Below are 20,283 nucleotides of genomic sequence, written 5' to 3' on the forward strand. Positions count from 1 at the left end.
AGGGAAATCTAAGGGTTAACATCATAAAGTGTGAATTTCTTGGGGCACCTTGGTGGCTCAGATGGTTGAGCCTTCTGCTCAGGTCATTGGGATCAAGCTCCATGTTGGGCTCCCAGCTCAGCAGAGAGTCTGCTTCTCCATCTCCCTTTCCCTCTCCCTCTGCCTCTCCCCCTGCCTCTCCCCCTGCTCATGCTCTTTCTTTAACTCTCTCTCTCTCTCTCAAATAAATAAATAAAACCTCTAAAAAAATTAAAAACACTAATTTCTTTTAAAAAGGCGTATCTCGGGGTGCCTGGGTGGCTCAGTGGGTTGATGCCTCTGCCTTCGGCTCAGGTCATGATCCCAGGGTGCTGGGATCGAGCCCCGCATCAGGCTCTCTGCTCAGCCTGCTTCCTCCTATCTCTCTGCCTGCTTCTCTGCCTACTTGTGATCTCTATCTGTCAAATAAATAAATAAAATCTTAAAAAAAAAAAAAGGCGAATCTCCTAAGGCTTCATACTAGGAGATGTCAATAGGAAGATTTCTCTGGAGGTGGAGGAAGAATGGGAGGCCCCTAGATTCCAGGAGTTTCAAATGCAAAATAGGGAGTTGGAGTAGGTTATTTCAATGGGTTGTTCTGGCTCTAAGATTATGTCATTTATAATTCTGCAGTTTCCTGACTGATTACCAATTACAAGACACTTGTGTTGAAACCACATTTATAGAGAAATTAAAAAATGAGGTGTCCTTCCTTTAAGATGATAAAGAGCCCTACAGGTTATTGATGAAAATGTGATTATTAGGAATCCAAGATTCAGACTGTAGAAAGTAGTTTGCAATGATTATATTCCTCACAAAAATTTATTGGCCAAGCTCTTGAAGCAGAAGCAGATTTATGGGGATAGGAACTAATACCCCACACATTGACATATTTTGAGAGAATCAATACTCTATAGTGTTAACCTGTAAAAGGCCAAAAAAAAAAAATCAGATAAAAACTGTAATATTAAAATTACTCAATAGTAAATATAATTATTATAAATCATAATGTCTGTAATATATTTAACAATATTTATTAAATATATTTAGTTATTAAAATAGTAAGTAATAGTAAACATAATTCATAGTAAAATAAATCTTTTTTTCTTTTTTCTTTTAGTTAAGTATGAGAATGAAGCTAGTAAATATTGGAACACATTTTATAAGATTCATAAGAATAAGTTTTTCAAGGATCGTAATTGGCTGTTGAGGGAATTTCCTGAAATTATTCCAGTTGATCAAAAAACTGAACAGAAGCTGCAGGAATTATCATGGGATCATGCAAAAACTAGTGCTGCAGATGGTTTCTCAAGAAGGCACTGCCCTACTATGCCTGAAGAAAACAATCATAAGAAAAGTTGTGGTTCATCAGGTAGTCAAAGCAAAGTGGGATCACATTTTTCCAACCTGGAATCTAAAGAAAACAGAAAAGGACCTCTGAAGACAGAATTGTTTCCTGGTAGCAACGCCACTTTCAGAATCCTAGAGGTACTGTCTGGCCGGGGCAAAGATGGGAGGTGGCAAATAGCTCTGAAATGTGCATTCCACATGACTTTATTAATAATCCAGATTTTTTAGGGGGAAAATTATCAAATCTAAATAAGTGTTCAGTATACTTCTGTGCATAAAGAATATTTAAAGGACTCATGTCTATCATCAGGTTCTAAGTTTGGTTTTTAATTTTTTTTAATTTGTTTTCATTTCTAACTTGAAGGCAGTTTTAAATTCCAAATAAGTTTTGGCCTTAATTTCTATCTCTTCCTGTTATTAACCCTTTTTAAGTGAACTAGAAATAATGAGATATATAATTAACTGTAATCCAGTATAGACATTGACTTTCTATTTTTAAAAATAAATCTCTTCCTTCTGTTATAAAGGTAATATATATTGATTAGAGAGTTTGCAAAAGAGTAGATAAAAGTATCTACCATCTCACATACAAGGGAGTTAACCACGCTTAACATTTTACTAACTTTTCTCCTTTTGTTTACACTGTTTTATACAGTTGAGCTATACTGTACCTGTATTTTGGGGTTTTGCTTTGTTTTTACTTAACATTATAACATAAACAACATAAGCAGTTTTTCTATCTTAAAAATTCTCTATGAATATTTTCGTGGCTGCAAAATATTTTCCTATGGAAAGTACTTTAATTCTGCTTATCTGTTTTTACAATACTAGACATTTAAATTGTTTTCAGATTTTCTACAGAAAATATCTTTGGGTGTAGACTTTTCTCCATTTTCTTTTATTATCTTGGGTTAGATTTACTAGCTCATAATTTATTTTAAAAACTTAATGCCCTTGGGGCGCCTGGGTGGCTCAGTCATTAAGTATCTGCCTTCTGCTTGGGTCATGATCCCAGGGTCCTGGGAAGGAGCCCCGCATCAGGCTCCCTGCTCGGCGAGAAGCCTGCTTCTCCCTCTCCACACCCCCTGCTGTGTTCCCCTCTCTTGGTATGTCTCTTTCTGTCAAATAAAATCTTTTTTAAAAAAAGTTTTAAAAAATTTTAATGCCCTTAGTATATATTGCCAAATCACTTTTTAGGAAGTTGTATTAATACCATGGCAATGTATGTCTGTTTCATCATACCCTCATTGGTTAGAATATTCTTATTTTAGGGGCTCAGTTGATTAAGCACCTGCCTTCAGATCAGGTCATGATCCTGGGGTTCTGGGATCAAGTTACACATTGGGCTCCCTGCTCAGTGGGTAGTGTCCTACTCTCCCTCTGCCCCTCCCCTTGCTCTTGCTCACTCTCTATGTCAAATAAATAAATAAAATCTTTTTTTAAAAAGTGTTCTTATTTTAAGTGATTTCCTCTTTGACAGATGAAAATTATACCATGTTTTAATTTGCATTTCTTTGATTGTTAACTAGGTCACATCGTTCTTCAAATGTTTAGAAACTATTTGCACTTCTTTTGTGTTCTATTTATTTCCTTTGCTTATTTATGTTATTTTTTTAATGAATACTATCTTTTTACTGTATTCATTGCCAATTTTAAAAAAAGATTTTATTTATTTATTTGACAGAGAAAGAGAGATCACAAGTAGGCAGAGAGGCAGGCAGGGGTGGGGGGAAGCAGGCTCCCTACAAGGAGCAGAGAGCCCAATGCGGGGCTCCATCCCAGGACCCTGAGATCATGACCTAAGCCAAAGGCAGAGGCTTAACCCACTGAGCCACCCAGGCACCCCACCAATTTTTTTTACAGTGTGTTGGTCACCTTTTAATTTGGTTTGAGTTTTGGTGTGTAAACATTTTAAATATTTCCATAGTTAAATTTATCAGTATTATTCTTGTGACTTATTCCATTGCTTTCGAGTTTAGAAAACCCTCTGATTCCTCTGGGGCATCTTGGTGGCTCAGTCAGTTAAGCATCTCTTTCTGGTCAGGTCATGATCCCATGGGCTCCCTGCCCAACAAGGAGTCTACTTCTCCCTCTCCCTTTGCCCCTCCCCCTGCTTGTGTGCACTCGCTCGTGCTCTCTCTCTCTCTCCTTCTGTCAAATAAATAAATAAAATCTTTTAAAAAGTAGAAAGAAAGAAAGACCCTTCGACACCTAGGTATCCGGTACATTTTTTTCTAGTTTTTTTTTTTAATTAAATAAAAAAAATCTAACATTGGTGAGGAAAATTTAACCTTGTTTTCATGATATTTGTTTATTCTTTTGATTTTTTTAGGTTGGCTGTGGAGCTGGAAATAGTGTTTTTCCAATTTTGAACACTTTACAGTGAGTTTTAAAGTTTTCTCTTGTAAAATTTTACATATGTATGGGGCATTAAGAAATTCTGGGAAAATGTCATCTATATGCCAGTAGTATTCTTGTTCACATAAACAATGGCTTAAACAGCTTTCAAAAGAGTTGTCTTAGTCCTAGTGTCAAATTTTGTGTGAACTAGGAATTACTCTGAAAAGAGTGTTTCACAGCTGTGGGTTGAAGTAATTTTTTAAGCTTGTGTGTGTGTGTGGATGAGAGAATAAGAAAAGAACCAGAGATTTGACCGTTCCACTAAGCTGTGAATTGCTAAACTTCAGAGTTCCGTTTGCTCCTCCAGGTCTGTAGGAGCCATTTCCCACAGAGAGAATTGAATTTAAAGATTATACTTTAGGGGCGCCTGGGTGGCTCAGTGGGTTAAGCCGCTGCCTTCGGCTCAGGTCATGATCTCAGGGTCCTGGGATCGAGTCCCGCATCGGGCTCTCTGCTCAGCAGGGGGCCTGCTTCCCTCTCTCTCTCACTGCCTGCCTCTCTGTCTACTTGTGATTTCTCTCTGTCAAATAAATAAATAAAATATTAAAAAAAAAAAAAAAAAAGATTATACTTTAACCTCATTTTATTTTGTCATCACTTCTGGAGCCACACCCAGTATTAAGACTTCCCTTTGTCCAATGATTGTCTCTAGACTTGGAATTGTTTAGAGGTAACAGCAACTATCCCTAAGACAAAAAAAGCAGGTGTAGATAATAGGGACAGAGGTGTTTTCCTTATGCGTCCTTCCTGTTCACTGCCTCACATATGTGTTGTGGTATTTCCATGATGAAGACAACACTCCTCACAAAGATTTTTCTAGCACTTGTACCTGTGGCTGGTCTTCTTTTTTTTAAGTTTACACAGTAGCTTTCACATTATTTTTCCATTATAAAATTGACATGAGCACATTGCAGAACATTACCATTAAAGGAGAGGAGGGTAGGAATCACCCATCATCCCCATCATCCTAACATAGCTGCTGTCAGCATTTTTGTTATAATTCCTTTCAGTCTTTTCTCTATGTGTATTTTAAATTTTAATGATGGGTTTTTTTTTAGCTTTTCCTTATGAAAATGTGAAAGCATTCAGAAAAGTAAAGAGTAATACAGTGAATTCTCATAAACCCACCACCTTGATTTAACAGTTAACACAATGCCAACATCATGACACTTTATTTTTAAATACTTATGATGTCTCTCCAAAAAAAAAAAAAACACAGTACATTCTTCATTACTATTCTAAACCTAACATAATAAATAGTAATTTCCTAATACCCGTAGATTACCAGTTAAAGTGGCCAGGCAAAAGATAGCGGCAAATTTGCAGTTCTCTTTTCATACTTATTTTCTTTGTTTTCCCTTTTCCCCATTTCTGGACCAACATTTCCTGCTGTTTTATACCACATACTCAGTTTCCTTCACCCCAGTAACTTCTGATCTTATAATACCAATAAATTTACTACTTTGGCAATTGATAATGAATTGCTTTATGACTCATCTCAAGGTATTATTTAGCATATCATTTATTTACTCTTGTCTCTCCAACCACTGCATATATTCCTTGAAATAGAAAATATATTTTATCCTCATCTGATTTTCCAGGTAACCAAACAGTGCAATACAGGTAGTTAGAGTTCAATACATATTGGATAATATCTCTGAATTCCTAGTTGTTCTATTTTTCCCTCTTCTCCCTCCAATGAATGATTGCAAGCACTTTTTCCCTCACATCCTGATACTTCTTGGCTGTATTGTTTTGTTTTAATCATTGTAGCTTGATAACCTAAGATAATTAATTCATTTTTAAAAAGCATTCAGTGATTTTTTTTTCACCTTCCAAAGGGAGAATTAGACTCTTTTCCCCACCTAAAAAATTATGTTTTATTACTTTTGGAGAGTATAAGATTAATATTTTACATTTTCTGAATATTTTACCATAATTAGACCTCTGGAATTGAGAGGTCATATCATTCTCCAAGGATCATTTAATGCTTAAACCCCCTGCCAAGAGAGTGGTGTGGTGGTAGTAGTGATATTTACACCTGCTTCCTGGGAGAAGGGCCAAGGCAGTCAGCTGATTTTACAGAAAAGCTCTGGAAAGTCATTGGGTGGTCACAAGACCTCAGCTTGGGCTGCTATTGCAGTGGGAATTCAGTCTCAGAGGTCATGCTGCTGTCCTGGGAGGACACATGGCAAATGGCACATGCTTTCCTTTAGCTACTAGACTATTCTGTATCTTGTGGGTGTTTAGCAACCAGTGCCCAAAGGTTGACTGCATACCTTTTATAAGGAGCTAGATGTGCTAGTGTCCAGAGAAGCATTTTGAGTTATATGGAAGCTTTTACAGAGCTGTGATAAGTTCTTAAGTTTTTAAATTCCTGGAAGGCAGAGGCAGGTCTTCCTATAATAATAATATGATGGTTATAATAAAAATAATAGCAATAGCAACAACAGTTACAACAATGACTAACATTTAGCAGGTGCTTACTCTGAGTTTGGCACCTTTTTGGAAACTTAAATGAATTGCTCCAATCCTTACAATGACCTTAGGTGCCATATTTATCTCTGCTTTATAGATGAGGAAATGGAGTTACAGAGAAATTAAGTAACTATTCCAAGATCATACAACGGAGTGGTAAAAGCCAGGATTCAAACCCTAGGCAGTTTGGTTCCAAAGCCCTTGCCCTTAGCCATCATATCACATAGGTCTATATGCATGTTAGTGCTTCCTGAGAAAGTTCAAACACATGTGACCGACCACCCAGGAAGTTAGCGGTCACAAATATATGGATTTCATAGGAAACATACAGGTATCAGCTGGAGTAAAGCACTGTTTTTTATATGGAACAGATGAAAAAGGCAAGCAGCACAAGTCATAACCAAATCCTATTTATCATATTTTAACTAATCTATCCATCAATGGGTAGCATTTAAGAGTATAATCTGAGCCTGGGTGGGATTTTATTTGTGGAATACATATTTGTGTTTGTATTTCATATGTATTTAGTAGTTCTCCTTGCTTGAAATGTCTCCTGAACCAAATTAGAAGTTCTAATTATGTGTTTTAAGGCCCACTTATATAATCTGCTACATACTGGTTTGAGCTCTCAGGATCAACTCTGCTTCTTATCCCTGGCATAGGACTCCCATCTCTAAGCCCTTATACCATTTACCCTTCTCCCCACTCAGCAATGCTATTCACCTTCTACAAAATTCTGAAGAATTAACACCTTTGGAACTCTGCCCTATCCACAACGCTATAAAAGCTATATAAAACCAATCATGTCCTCAGCTAGGCTATAAAACCCACAAGAGCTAGGACCATAGTTATAATTATTGTTTAATGACAAACTAATCTCTTTCTGGGATTCAGACATGGTATTAAGTAACATGATGCAAGGATTATTTGGTACCATCATACTAGGGATAATCAGTAAGGGTACTGGTCCACAAAATTCAGAGTATATGTGTGCCCATGAATAACCACGATCCAGACATTGTAACTGAATTTTAGGTAAAGGCTAAATAGAACTTGTCTACAAGTTCAGTGGAGGCCACTTAAAACTAATCAAGACTTTGATATGGATAAACATCCCCTGCCAAAAAATGACTGACTTTAAATTTATAAATAAAATAATTCACAGAGTTAATAAATGGAAAATTCAGGATTTAAACACAGATCTATTTGGCTCCAAAATATATACTTTTACTATTTTATTAGACAATTTCATTTACTACCTTGTATTCTAATGTTTCGTACATAAATGAGGCTAATAAATGTTTAGAAGTTGTGTTTACATGATATTAAAATATATATATATATTTTATGTATATATATATATATATGTATATATATATACATATATATATGTATATATATATATATGTTTCTGTTCCATTAGGGGCATCAGAGCCTCTCTGAGAGGGTCAAATGAGTTGTACACAGAGAAAGGGGACTGAAGCACCAAGGACACAGGGGTCTGAGAGTCCTTGCACACAGGTAGAACTTGACTAAGCTATGAAGGAGCTATAGGCCTTACTGGCTGGAGGCACAGAAGAAAGAGTGTGGGGAGGTGGGGGGAGCAGGAGAAAGATGGAGCAGTGATGATGGATAGCTTTGGAGGTTTCCCATGTGAGAGTATGATGGGATGTAAGGGTAGGTAGCCTTACATAATGGAGAACTTCAAAAGCAGGACAGGAATTTGAAAGTTACCCTGTAATTAATGGTAAGCATTTGAGACAATGCTATTTCAGAAGCAACATGAAGGCACCCATATGCCATTATAGAGAATAATGTCTAAAAGGAAGAAACAACCACCCAGGTGTCATCCAAAATTCTATTAAAGAAATACTTTTTAACAAGTTTAAGCCTACAGTTTCCTTCTGTAACCTGAGCATAGATTAACTCTAGATTTAAATATTGGTTTCATTTTCATAGGAATGTTCCAGAGTCCTTTCTTTACTGTTGTGATTTTGCTTCCAGAGCTGTGGAGCTAGTAAAGGTATGCTTCATATTTTCTTTAAGGAGAGCCAGGTAAGGATCTAATTTATTTGCTGCTGCTGTGATATTTTTGAAATATTTCAGATGTTATCTGTGACCATTTTTAACCGAACTTTTACTATTTCTGGGAATCATATCATCAGCTGATACCTAAGGTATCACCTTAAAATGATAGAAGTTGTTTTGTATTTAAAGTTGAAGGTACTGGTACACCCAGAAAGGTCAACAGGTCCTACAAGGTGATCTTTTTTTTTTTTTTAAGAGCGGGGAGAGAGAGAGAGAGAAAGAATCTTATTTATTTATTTATTTATTAGAGAGTACATGCACACAAGCTGGAGGAGGGGCAGAGGGAGAGGGAGAGGATCTCAAGCAGACTCCCTGCTGAGCGTGAATCCCAGCGTGGGTCTCATCAGCCCTAAGACCATGACTTGAGTCACACACTCAAGTCATGGTCTAAACTAAAGAGTCACATACAACCAACTGAGCCACCCAGATGCCCTGGGGAGAGAATTTTAAGTAGGCTCCATGCCTTATGTGGAGCCCAGCACAGGGCTTGATCTCAGTATGGGGCTTGATCTGAGAACCCTGAAGTCATGACCTGAACTGAAACCAAGAGTCAGACTCTTCACCATGAGTTACCCAGGTGCCCCCTACAAGATGATCTTATTCATATTTATGTCCCTAGATCCCTGCACGCAGTCTAACATGTAAGAGGTACTCATTAAATTAAAAATTATGAAGTTATGGGGCGCCTGGGTGGCTCAGTGGGTTAAGCCACTGCCTTCGGCTCAGGTCGTGATCTCAGGGTCCTGGGATCGAGTCCCGCATTGGGCTCTCTGCTTCCATCGGGGAGCCTGCTTCCTCCTCTCTCTCTGCCTGCCTCTCTGCCTACTTGTGATCTCTGTCTGTCAAATAAATAAATAAAATCTTTTTAAAAAAATAAATAAATAAATAAATAAAAATAAAAATTATGAAGTTAAAAAAAATTGAGAAGGCACATAGTACAAATGTAAACTGTCCTAGACTGTTGGAAAAGCAGTGGGGAGCCTGGACTTGTTTGACCAATCCCCAAAAGCTAGTAAGCATTACCTTAGCAAAAAGTATTTTTAGGAGATGGGAAAGGAATGGAAATTCTGCTAACAGAAATGTATAATCAGTACATGGAACTTAATTTCTGATATTGAGTAATAGTTAATCATGGTAGACATTTTCTGAAATACTGAAAAGCCTAAACAGAGAGATAAAATTCACCTATAATCATACTTCTTAGAGTCCTATGGTGAATCAAGGTTAGGTATTTTGGTATATATCCTTCTGGTATTGTTTTATGGGCAAATTTGTGTGTATGTATGTTCTAATTTTTTTAAATAACAGCCTTTATTGAGATACAGTTCACACACCATGGAATTCACCACTTTATACAATTCACTGATTTTAGTATATGTATAAAGTTGTGCTATCATTGCCATTATCTAATTTTTGATTATTTAGTAGAGGATATTTGTATTTTAAGCCAAAGGAGGCATGGAACAAGCAGTAGGAAAGAGAACTGAGGACCATCTCAGTGCCTCTGAAATAATATATGATAGTCTTTCAACAATGTTGCCTACTGAATCAAAGGCCTGCCCTATTCCTCTTTTTATTTTATTTTATTTTTTTTTTTTTTGAAGTTTCTGGACCTTTTTTTTTTTTTTTTAAGATTTTATTTATTTGACACACAGAGAGAGAAAGCACAAGCAGGAGGAGCACCAGGCAGAGGGACAGGGAGAAGCACACTCTCCACTAGCAGGGAACCCAATGCGGGGCTCAATCCCAGGACCCTGGGATCATGACCCGAGCCTAAGGCAAGCACTTAACCTAAGGCAAGCACTTAACCGACTGAGGCCCCCAGGTGCCCCCCTATTCCTCTTTTTAAACGAAAGAGGGATTGTGAAGAATGCTATGAGTCCAAGCACAAGACTTAATTTTTTATGGCAACTTGAAATAAGCTTACAGAATACTGAATCTGAAATAAAGTGCATCCAGATTTACAGAGGAAAAAGGCACTAGGAGAAATATAAAGTTTGACCTTTTTATTTTAAGAAAAATGCTAGAAGTCTGCTAACTGCTTATTTTCCCCTTTTTATTCCCTTATCATGATAGTTGCACTCGTCCTACAGAGCAGCCCAGTGCTATGCCTTTGTTCATGACGTCTGTGATGAGGGCTTACCTTACCCTTTTCCAGATGGGATACTGGATGTCATTCTCCTTGTCTTTGTGCTCTCTTCCATTCATCCTGACAGGTAACCAAAGACAGAAGGGCAAAGCAATGTGTAAAGCCCCTTTATCAGTTGTAGTTTTCAGAAATATTTTTTAAAAAGTGACAATTCTTGAATTTATGATTTAGTGAACTACACTGTGTGAACATGCAGCCTTTTAAATGCAGTTTTTCCTTTCTTCCGACTTGGGAAAGAAACTGGTCAAACTGCTTCATTAGTGAGCTTTCTATCACTGTCAGAGAAGTGAGCATTCTCTGGCTAGACACATTCCTATTAAAAGTGACGGTGCTTCAAGGAAATTACAAATTCAGAACAGCCTAATAGACTCCCAAGAGGGAAATTGTACTTGGTGATCAGAAACAAACATCTTTGATTTAGTATCTTACTGAATGTTCGTGAAGAGGTGGGCTGTGAATCTGTTTGGTTTCACACCGGTCTGTCGACAGGCTTTAAAAAATTTGTGTTAAAGTAGTTCTCCAGGGAATTAGAGGTACTCAAGATTTGCTAGATTAACCTTGGACCTTTATCATCTAAGATTGGCTATTGCCATCATTTAAATATTTATGACTTAAAGTTTTTGTTCATATATTGTTTTGAAACAGTCGACATAGCTTTTGTCCAGAGAGGAAACAGAAAGAGATACTACCAGCTGTTAAAATGATCACCTCTCTTAAAATTCTGCCACCTCATTTGTATTAAGACACACGTGTGGTGGCAAGGGTTGTGCATGTGTAAGTTTTCTTAAAATTGGATTTTCTGCTGCGGCAGTAGATTCAACCCCGAAAATTTCCTCTGCTGGTAGATAGAGACTTGACATCAACCAGTCTTTGTTTGATGAGTGTGACCCTTTCCCAAAGAAACCGAGTTAACGTGTGCTTTTCCCTTTGCAATTACAAACTCACTAGGACCCTTTATAGTCTTTTTACTTCTTTAGAGATGAGCACTTTGATTGCTTGTTGAAAGACAAATTAAATTTCCAAATAAATCCGAATGAAACATATTTTTGCACCTGGTGAGACATATCACATTCCCTGAAGCCACTTTTTCCTCCCACTTTCTATAATCTGTGTCTTTCTGCTAATCTGTTTAGAATATTGGCATCATTCAGGTACTGGTAGAGAGATGTCATCTATGTATTTTGTTTCATAGTTAAAAGAATGAATAGTTAAAAGGATGGAGTAGGTGGTTAGAGAACAAGATTTTCTATTTGACACCTATAACAGGAAATGTTTAAATTCCAAATAAGACCACAAAAATTCTACTTAAAATTAGTGTAGATAATGTATTTTCTCATGATTTGAACTGAATGTTAAAAAGAAGGGGAAGCAGATGTCTTGGAAAGATTACTGTTATTCTAAGTATAAAATAAATTCAGATGTATCCTGTCCCTAGCCACTTTCTTACCTATATAGAAATGATCTGAAAATAAGGTGAGTAAATTGAAGGAAGGCACTACTAAGTGAAAAGACAGTATCTTTAGGGTCATTTGGGACTCTGGTGGTATATTCAGCTCCGTGGAAGTTTTAGAAAAGTGGCTTCCTACCAGCTTGAAAAATCCATGCACAAATGAATGGCAAGCAGTTCTGCTAGACCTTGAGACTGGGGAATCCAGCTTAAATGGGAATAAACTATAAAAGGCTAAAAAAAGAAGAGTTAACTGTCTTTACCACTGAAATAAAAGAAAGTACAATATGTTTACCACAGATCCAAGCATAGAGTAGGCAATCAACAAATACTCCTTTTTAAAATCTCTTCTTTTCCTTTTCCTTACCCTCCATCTAGAGGTAGATGAGGATAGCAGAGTTGGCCCAAGGCAGATAAAGAAAGAAAAGGGTCCCTCTCCCATTTCTTGTCTTGTCCATTTCCCCCAGCCCACGCTCACCTGCAGTCCTCAGGAACTGGTTCTGGAATTTGGCACTGAGCCAAGCAAAGTGCGCTGATGAAGAAAAGCAGCCCCCACCCTTGCTTTTACCTACAACACTAGATGTTAAAGGATAGTTGGGAAGAAAGGATTTGCAGAGGGAGATGGCTGCATTTTGAAATATTTGGCTGTTTATTTTTCTGCATTTATGTTTCATACTTTGTTTTAGTAGTAATTACAGAAAGGTATTCTCTGTACATAAGACATTTATCCTGAATGCGAATATTTTAAGGTTTAGATATGGTTTTCTTTAATTGCCGAACTCTAAGGCCATAAACACAGTGTGAAAATAACCTCTAACAAAATAAACAAGGAAAAAGAGTTTTCTTTTTTTCCCTTTCATGTACTTATGTTCCAGTTTTTTAAGAGAGCATTTCATCTAATTATGCCACCTCTTTATGTTACATTTCTATCTTGTTTTCATAGTGACTTTCATTTTCTCACTACTTCCTTCATAACCTGACATAAATCTGGCTTTTCTCTCCTTTATTCCACTGAACATTGTTTTAATTGGAAGGAATTTACAGATTATCTGATGCAAACTCCTCATTTTTAAAATAAGAAAATCTAGAAGCTTTAAGTAGCGTGGATAACGCAGAGATAGCTAGGACTCAGCACACAGGCTTCCATTTACCATTCTCTGCTCAGGGCAGACACTCATAACTGATTTTGTACCCTAATTGTCATTCCCACTGAGGTCTGTAGGCAGCCCATGTCAGTCACTCGGCATGGATATGAGATCTGAAATCTTTGCCATCTCTGACCCGTAATCACACATAAGACCATGAACATTTAACCAAAAACATTAAGTCAAGAGCAGTCACAAGGGGTTGTATTTGATTGGGAACCAGATGAAAAGAATAAATAATAAAAGAAAGTAAGTAAAGGCTTCCCAGTATTGAGCTGGGGCTTGGAGTGTGAATAGAATTTAAATAGGCAGAAAGTAAGAGAGAATTCTTTGAGGGGAACCACGTGAACAAGGGCATGGATTGCTTCGGAGCCAAGCTTGGAACAGTTTGGGCAGAGTTCATGCTTCACATTACGATGTAGTGGGAAAGATGTTGGAGAAATTGAGGCCAGTTGAAGGAGGTCTTAAGAGCCCAGCTAAGAAATTGAGATTTTATCCTATGGATTAAAATCATGAACATTTTTAAGCAAAGGGATGATTTGACAAAACCATCATTTTAAGTAGAATAATTCCTCACTGATATGCAGGAAGAATTAACAGGGGAATAATAAAGGATGTTAGAAAGTATTCTGTTTCCAGGCCTAAGGAGGTTTCAATTTGTACTAAAGGACTACAAAAGGGAAACAAAAAGGAGACAAAACATCATTTAAAAAAAGAAGACCTAGAATTGGATGACCACGTGGTTGTGGAGAGTCTAGTGAAAGAGGAGGAAAAGAAAAGGGGTTAAAAATACCTCTGAGGTGTAGCACTTCAGTGAATGATGGCACCTTTGAACTAAATAAAGGAGAAGGGGCTAGTTTTGGAGGAAACATGATCTCTGTTTAGATATGTGCAATTTGGGATAGCTCCACCATATTTTTTATCTTGCAAGGAAAATAAGGGGACTATCTGCCTTGGGACTACCGTAACTTGATAGAAATACCAGGAACTATGTAGTTTTGCAGTGCAGCTTTGACATCATCAAGCTCTGCGAAGACACCACTCAGTCATTTGGGTGATTACCTTATACTCTAGGTCTTCTGAGTCTAATCGTTTAGCAAGTTTTGATATCCATTTTCCTTTCTGTACAGAATATTTTTGGTTTTGTCGCCCTTAGGTTTGTAGTGAGATTTTTTTGGCCCCATGGAACTTACCTTATTTTATCTTTTAAAAGGTTAAATGTGGCATGTAAAGCAAGACTTCTGCAGATATTATCTTGCTTTGTTTTCAAAGGATGCAAGGCGTTGTAAACCGACTGTCCAACTTACTGAAACCTGGAGGAGTGCTATTATTTCGGGACTATGGAAGATATGATAAGACTCAGCTTCGTTTTAAAAGGGGTATATTCAGTTTGGAATTCTTTTCATGTGTTTTTAAAATGCCGTGTTTATATTTTATGTCACATTTCTGTTTTGTTTTAAGGAATACTAAGTTTCTCTGATCACAATTATGTTTTTTAGGACATTGCTTATCTGAAAATTTTTATGTTCGAGGAGATGGTACCAGAGTATATTTCTTTACAAAAGGTATGCTTATCTCTAAGGGAAAGTAATTAGCTGAAGGAACTCTCTTTGGTTACTCTGTAACCACACTGTAACTGTTTTATGTGAAAGCTCAAAAATGGCCTTTTCGTCTTTTAATCTTTCTCCAGTTGAAACTGCTTTAAAGAATCACTTGTTTCATTCTTATGGCCAAGTGAAGGTGTAGTCTGTTCCATTTTGGAAGTACTGTTAGCCCAGATATGAATAAAATGATGACATACCACAGCCAGAGGAGGGAACTTGATTTTAAGAGTCCATAGAAAATTACTTATCTCTTGTCAATTTCTCATTTTTAAAAATGAATGAGTGTTTAAAATTAATTCTCCACTCAAGGATTTTCTCCAAACTTCTGTGAGTACTTTTATAATGTGCCGTTTGGGGTCTCTGGAAACAAAAAAACCCCTCAGAACAGAGGGCACCTTTCAAAATATTGAAATCTGCAACCAGTAGTATTGTATATCTGTTTATGCCTGCCATGTTAAGCTGTTCATATTTGGTGTATTTTTGTGAAGTAGAAGAAGTCCGCTTGGTTTTACAGGTTTCCTTAACCAGTTTGTACTGGGGAGTCTCTTAGTATAACTGAAATTTAGATGGTCAGTCATTCCATTAATATTCCATTGTTCCTGACTGTCCCCCTTCTCCCACCACCATGCACCAGTCACATATACATTTGATTGCCATTTTTGTCTCACAGGGGAAGTCCACAATATGTTCTGCAAGGCTGGGTTAGATGAGAAGCAAAATCTGGTTGATCGTCGTTTACAAGTGAATAGGAAAAAACAAGTGAAAATGCACCGAGTGTGGGTTCAAGGCAAATTCCAGAAATACACTTGATTCAAAAAACCTCCAAGTTGGGATTTTCACTCCTTTTTCATGGCTGAATCATGAGGATTACACTGTACAAAGACTTCTGTAGATCTTTCATTTTTGAAAGGACAACCAGAAGAAAAGAGAATTTGTATATCCTGCTGTTTATCATGGGTGAGCTCTTTTGTTTAAGCACTCGTGAATGATTTGGAAGAGTGTACCGTATTCCGTGTTTTCAAAGCTTAATGTGCTCAAGCTTGTTTGTGTTTATGTCTAACCATTTTGTTTGTTCTCTGAAATTTATAAGCTTTCAATTAAATTACTGCTATAAGTCAGATGATTCTGAGAAACCATACCCTGCCATTTTTTAGAAGTGCAAAAAAAACATTTGTTTATGTGTTAGTCTAATAGAGTTACACTCTCTTCCTCTCTTATCTGATAGCAGAGAGACAGTACTCCTTTGTTTCCCCGCAAGTCACAAGGCCTAGGTGAATTTTTTGTTTTCACCTTTTCTGTTTACCCCAAAACTCTTTTTTTTTTTTTTTTTTTTTTTTAATTCGGAGACTAATGTCTGAAATAGAATTTTAGTTTCTGTTTCCTAAAATTGGGGAAGTATGACCCATGCTAACATTATTTTCAGGCTATTATTAGGTGTACACGTTACTGTAAGCTCTCTTTAAGTCAACTATTATACCACCCTAAAATTCTTATTACCACCTTGCCTCAAAAAGGATTTAAGTTGGCTTGCAAATTGCACTTTGTAAAAATGGAGTTTCTAAGATTGGTTTTTCATTTGTCATACAACATATACTGAGTACTTTACATTGTGCTAAATTATATGGACTAATACAATAAATACAGACCCAGCCCTGTCTTCAGAGAGCATAGATAGAATCTGGCTGTCAAAGCAAAACATGCACATCCCAAGCCTCTAAATCACAGTCTCAGATAATATATAAACAGGTACTCAAGTAGGGAACTTAGCAGCTAGCAGACTTTGAGCCACAGAAATCTAGAAGAAATGGAAGTCTCTCAAAGGACTACCATTGGAAAAATTCAGTTCCCACTCTTTTTCCTTTTTGAATGCACTTAAAATTCAGTTTTCGGAAGAATGTGATTGGTCTAACTTGAGTCATGGATTCATCTCTCAACAGTTTGGGGCAGGGAAGCTTCATTGATGGTGCCACCTGAATGTATGGAGGTGCGGGAAAGTTCCTCAAAGGAAAAGGAAGGCACTGTTATCAAAAGAAACAGTCACAAACAGCGCGTCCCAGAGTAGTGTTAGTGGCAGCAATAGTGGTTCCAAAGAGATAGATTAGTTGGTGGGAAGAAAGGGGGAAACATCAGGTTCTGGGGTGCAGTGGATGTCAGCCTAGTCCCTGATGGGGAGAAGACAAGTGTGTTTGGTGTGGGCCATTCCCCATGATGAATTGTGGAGAAAAGATGGGGTAGGAGTCAGCTGCTAGACAGCCTTGAATAGAGGGCACGTGGGCTTCTAGTCTCTAGTCTGGAGCAATCCAAGGTTAGTTTGTTTCTGTTTTATTCTACTCATGTTATAAATACATTTAGAGAGATTGAGGTATCCCATATGTAATGGAATGCAGTGAGGCCAGACATCGGGGCAGGAAGACCACATAAAGGGTTTTGCATACACTTGCCTTGGTGGCAATTCCTCAGAAGTACAATATCAAGCTTTCTGTTTACATGGCATCAGTCAATAAATGCAGAAGTTAAAATGTGCCTGAGACTCTTCACTCAGTTGTATTTCATAATTAAAGAATACATTTAAAAGCCAAACTAGTCCTGAAAGTATTACATACAACTAGGGCAGTTAAACACGTTAATGTCGCTATGGGAACCCCAGCAGATCTTCTTGTGCCTCAATTTAAAAATCGTGGCCTAAGGTGGTTTTAAAAACAACAGAAGGTAAAATCATTCTCACATTCTCACACATGTAAATTGTACTCTCTCTCTCAGTCCTAAATAGCAGTTTCAAGCCAGGCTTTTGACTGGCAGAGTAAAATTCAGCTTTGTGTCTTTCTATAATGTATTATAGCACGTAGTTAACCTTTAGAAACTTCAAAAATACATCAGCCAAATTTGGACTGTGAGACATAAACTGGGCTCTTCTGGGCTCTGTCTATCATAGACCTCCCGTGCCACATGGCTACTCGGTAGGGCCATTTCTACAAGTGTCTTTCCACTTGTCTGGTCAGTCTTTTCTCTTGCTTAGCCCACCTAAATCAGCCCCCTACTTAAAGTTTGCTACTAGACAAAATACAGATTTTTGGCGGCGGTGGGAGGCCAGTGGAGAGAAAGGCCTGATTTGGAATATTGCCTGTAGGTATTAAAAAATCATGAAGTGTTGCAAATGTATCTGCCTGGATATTAGTTTAAAATATTTGATAGCTGCATGAAATTCTTATTTTTTCCGCATGGACATAAAGCTAGGACCAGTTAGTTAGACAGAATTTGAGATTTAAAAATTCATCTTCTGAGGGAGCTGAATTTCAAAAGGACCATTTTCTTTCTAACAGAAAAAGATGTTCCTTCATCTTCTTACGATACAGAAACAATGAAATAGTCTATATTAAAAATGCAGCCTCTTTTCTCTCCACTTCTAAAAATTCGCTTTTGAGCGTTTTCCAAATGTAAAAACTCTCACACATGAAGAACTATTCAGAATTTTGTAAGAACGTCAAGGTAACAGTTTCTATTATTAAAAGTTTTGCATTCAGTGTGATAGATTTATCTTATTGAAGCACTCAGTGAATGTTGATTTCTGAGAAATTACTTGCTTTGCTTGATTCAATTCCATATGCTTTGTCTCTAAACTATGAACACATGGAGGTTTCTACCATTCTGCAATCTAAATAGTCACTATACTCTAGTTTGTATGGGAAAACTCACCCATATTTAGACTGCTACACTTCAGGTAAATTTCTTGCCCCCAAACTCCTGTGCTGTATTCCTATGGTTTGCCAACTCCTCAAAGCCAAGTTCTGAAGCCTGAATATATCACTCGTTGTTACTTCTAATTGGTTTTAATGTTTATTATGCTCCTCACAAGTGCAGATAACTTCGCATTTGCATCACTAATAGACCTCTTTCAGAGCCTCCGCAGCTCCTGCTTCCGGCCTCTGTTAGTCACCAGTAGACATCGAGCTGGCTTGGGTACTCCCCTACCTCCCCTCCCTACCTCCCCGCCCTGCGCTTGTGAAAGTGAGTTGTAAATTCTAAAGCACTGAATATATGGGAGGTATTGTTATTAATAACAGCATTTACAGTCTACAAGGGCACATATGGAGAGTATTCCAGCAATAGAAACTTTTTCAGTGGCTTTATGAGACCTTGTGAGAAAGACCGTAAGATGCGGTGGGAAAGAATTGCCTCAGAGTCAAACAGAAAGTATGGGTCTTGGTTCCTTTTGAACCACTTAACTACTCTTAATTTAGCAACCAGTGCTGAGTCTTCTATATACTATATTTTTAAGTATTGCATTATTACTTCATTTCATCTTCAAACGCCTATGAATTCATTTCTGTCCTGACCATTTAACAGATAAGACTGGGGCTCTGAGTCTTGCCCAGATGTCACTGCCAATCCATGGCAGAGCCACGGTTTGAACCCAGAACTGTATGATTCCAAAAACTCTAGTCTCATCAGCACACTTTTAATCGATAGCTCACATGCTGCTGGGAAAGCTGCTGGAGAAGAAAAAGAGCTCCTGAATCAAGCAGAGAATTATAGCAATGGGTAGGAGTTTGGATGAGACAATCTACAAGGTGACAGCTCATTCCAGATCCAGTGATTCTATGAAATAAATACCGTTGCACTGCTCCACAGTTACAAAATGGGAAGGAAAAGAAGGAAAGGAACTAAGAGAAATGACAAAGCAAAAGCTTTCAATCAGTTCTTTTCAGCATTCTGCATATGTTTACTTCTGCTCCTGCCCCACCCCCTTCTGGCTTCCACTTGGCTTCCCTCCGAGCCGAGCCAGCAAGCCGAGCACCCATCGCCTGCATACTCCTCACTAAATAGAGAGGGGGAGGAAAAGGCAGTCTGAAAAGCCTTAAAATGTCTTCCAAGGGATTCAGCTTTAGTATAATCTAAAAGATGTCAGCAACAAAATACGAGTGAAAACATCTTTATTTTAAAACATTGTATGTACGTTAATGCCACATTAATGCCAATTCGAGCATAAAACGTTGAGCATTTCTTGGAATATGGTTTGGGATTCGAGAGGCACAAAGGTACCTGCAAGATAGCTTTGGTGTTGTTATAAATATAAATAGAAGTAAAATAACAGTTGCATCTTCATTTATAATGAATCTTATATTGTGGCTTCAAAGCTACAGAGGAGAGTGGATGCCAAAATCTGTCTTTCATTAACATATGCCTTACATGACAGGGAAGAGGTGTTGAAGACAAAATTACTTTTTCCTCTGAGTATGAATCAGCAACATGCGGTAACAAGTAATAACAGTTCTGTGTAAGAAAAACAGCCTCAGAATGAAAAGGCAAGTGCACCTGCTGGAGAGGCCCAGGAGGCTGCAGAGCAACCCCCCCCCCCAGCCCCCTCCTGCAGTGTCTCCGAGCACAGTGACTCCAACTCTGGCACGAGATGGACGGAGCACATTAAAACCTACAGATGGTCAGAGAGAGCCCACCCTCAGCTGCCCCTGGAGCTACAAGGCACTACTCCTTGTTCAAGAGTTTCAAACAGCTGCTTTGGATTCTGTAGTGCATGTGGTTTCACAACCACTTAACCTTTAGTAAGGAACAGCCAGAGGCAGGTGAATGAATAAAAACACCCGTTAA

The 20,283-nt window shown here is 37.8% G+C and overlaps 1 protein-coding gene across 7 annotated transcripts in view; it reads left to right on the top strand.

Annotated features, from left to right (window-relative positions):
• Positions 1-17,202, top strand: part of METTL8 (methyltransferase 8, tRNA N3-cytidine) — an 86,371-nt gene extending 69,169 nt beyond the window's left edge. For 5 of the 7 annotated variants that reach the window (XM_082689178.1, XM_082689180.1, XM_082689181.1 and 2 more), the window contains 7 exons: positions 1,139-1,506; positions 3,701-3,750; positions 8,206-8,269; positions 10,411-10,550; positions 14,348-14,454; positions 14,575-14,640; positions 15,350-17,202. In XM_082689178.1, the coding sequence (XP_082545304.1) occupies positions 1,139-1,506; positions 3,701-3,750; positions 8,206-8,269; positions 10,411-10,550; positions 14,348-14,454; positions 14,575-14,640; positions 15,350-15,489 (935 nt within the window). In that variant the 3' untranslated portion in view covers positions 15,490-17,202. Of the gene's footprint in view, positions 1-1,138; positions 1,507-3,700; positions 3,751-8,205; positions 8,270-10,410; positions 10,551-14,288; positions 14,455-14,574; positions 14,641-15,349 lie in introns of all 7 variants that reach the window. The other 2 variants (XR_014300247.1, XR_014300248.1) reach the window with 1 other exon arrangement.
• The last annotated feature ends 3,081 nt before the right edge of the window (positions 17,203-20,283 follow it).

The sequence above is a fragment of the Mustela nivalis genome (assembly GCF_964662115.1).
Source record: "Mustela nivalis genome assembly, chromosome: 11".
In the NCBI taxonomy this organism is placed as follows: Eukaryota; Metazoa; Chordata; class Mammalia; order Carnivora; family Mustelidae; genus Mustela; species Mustela nivalis.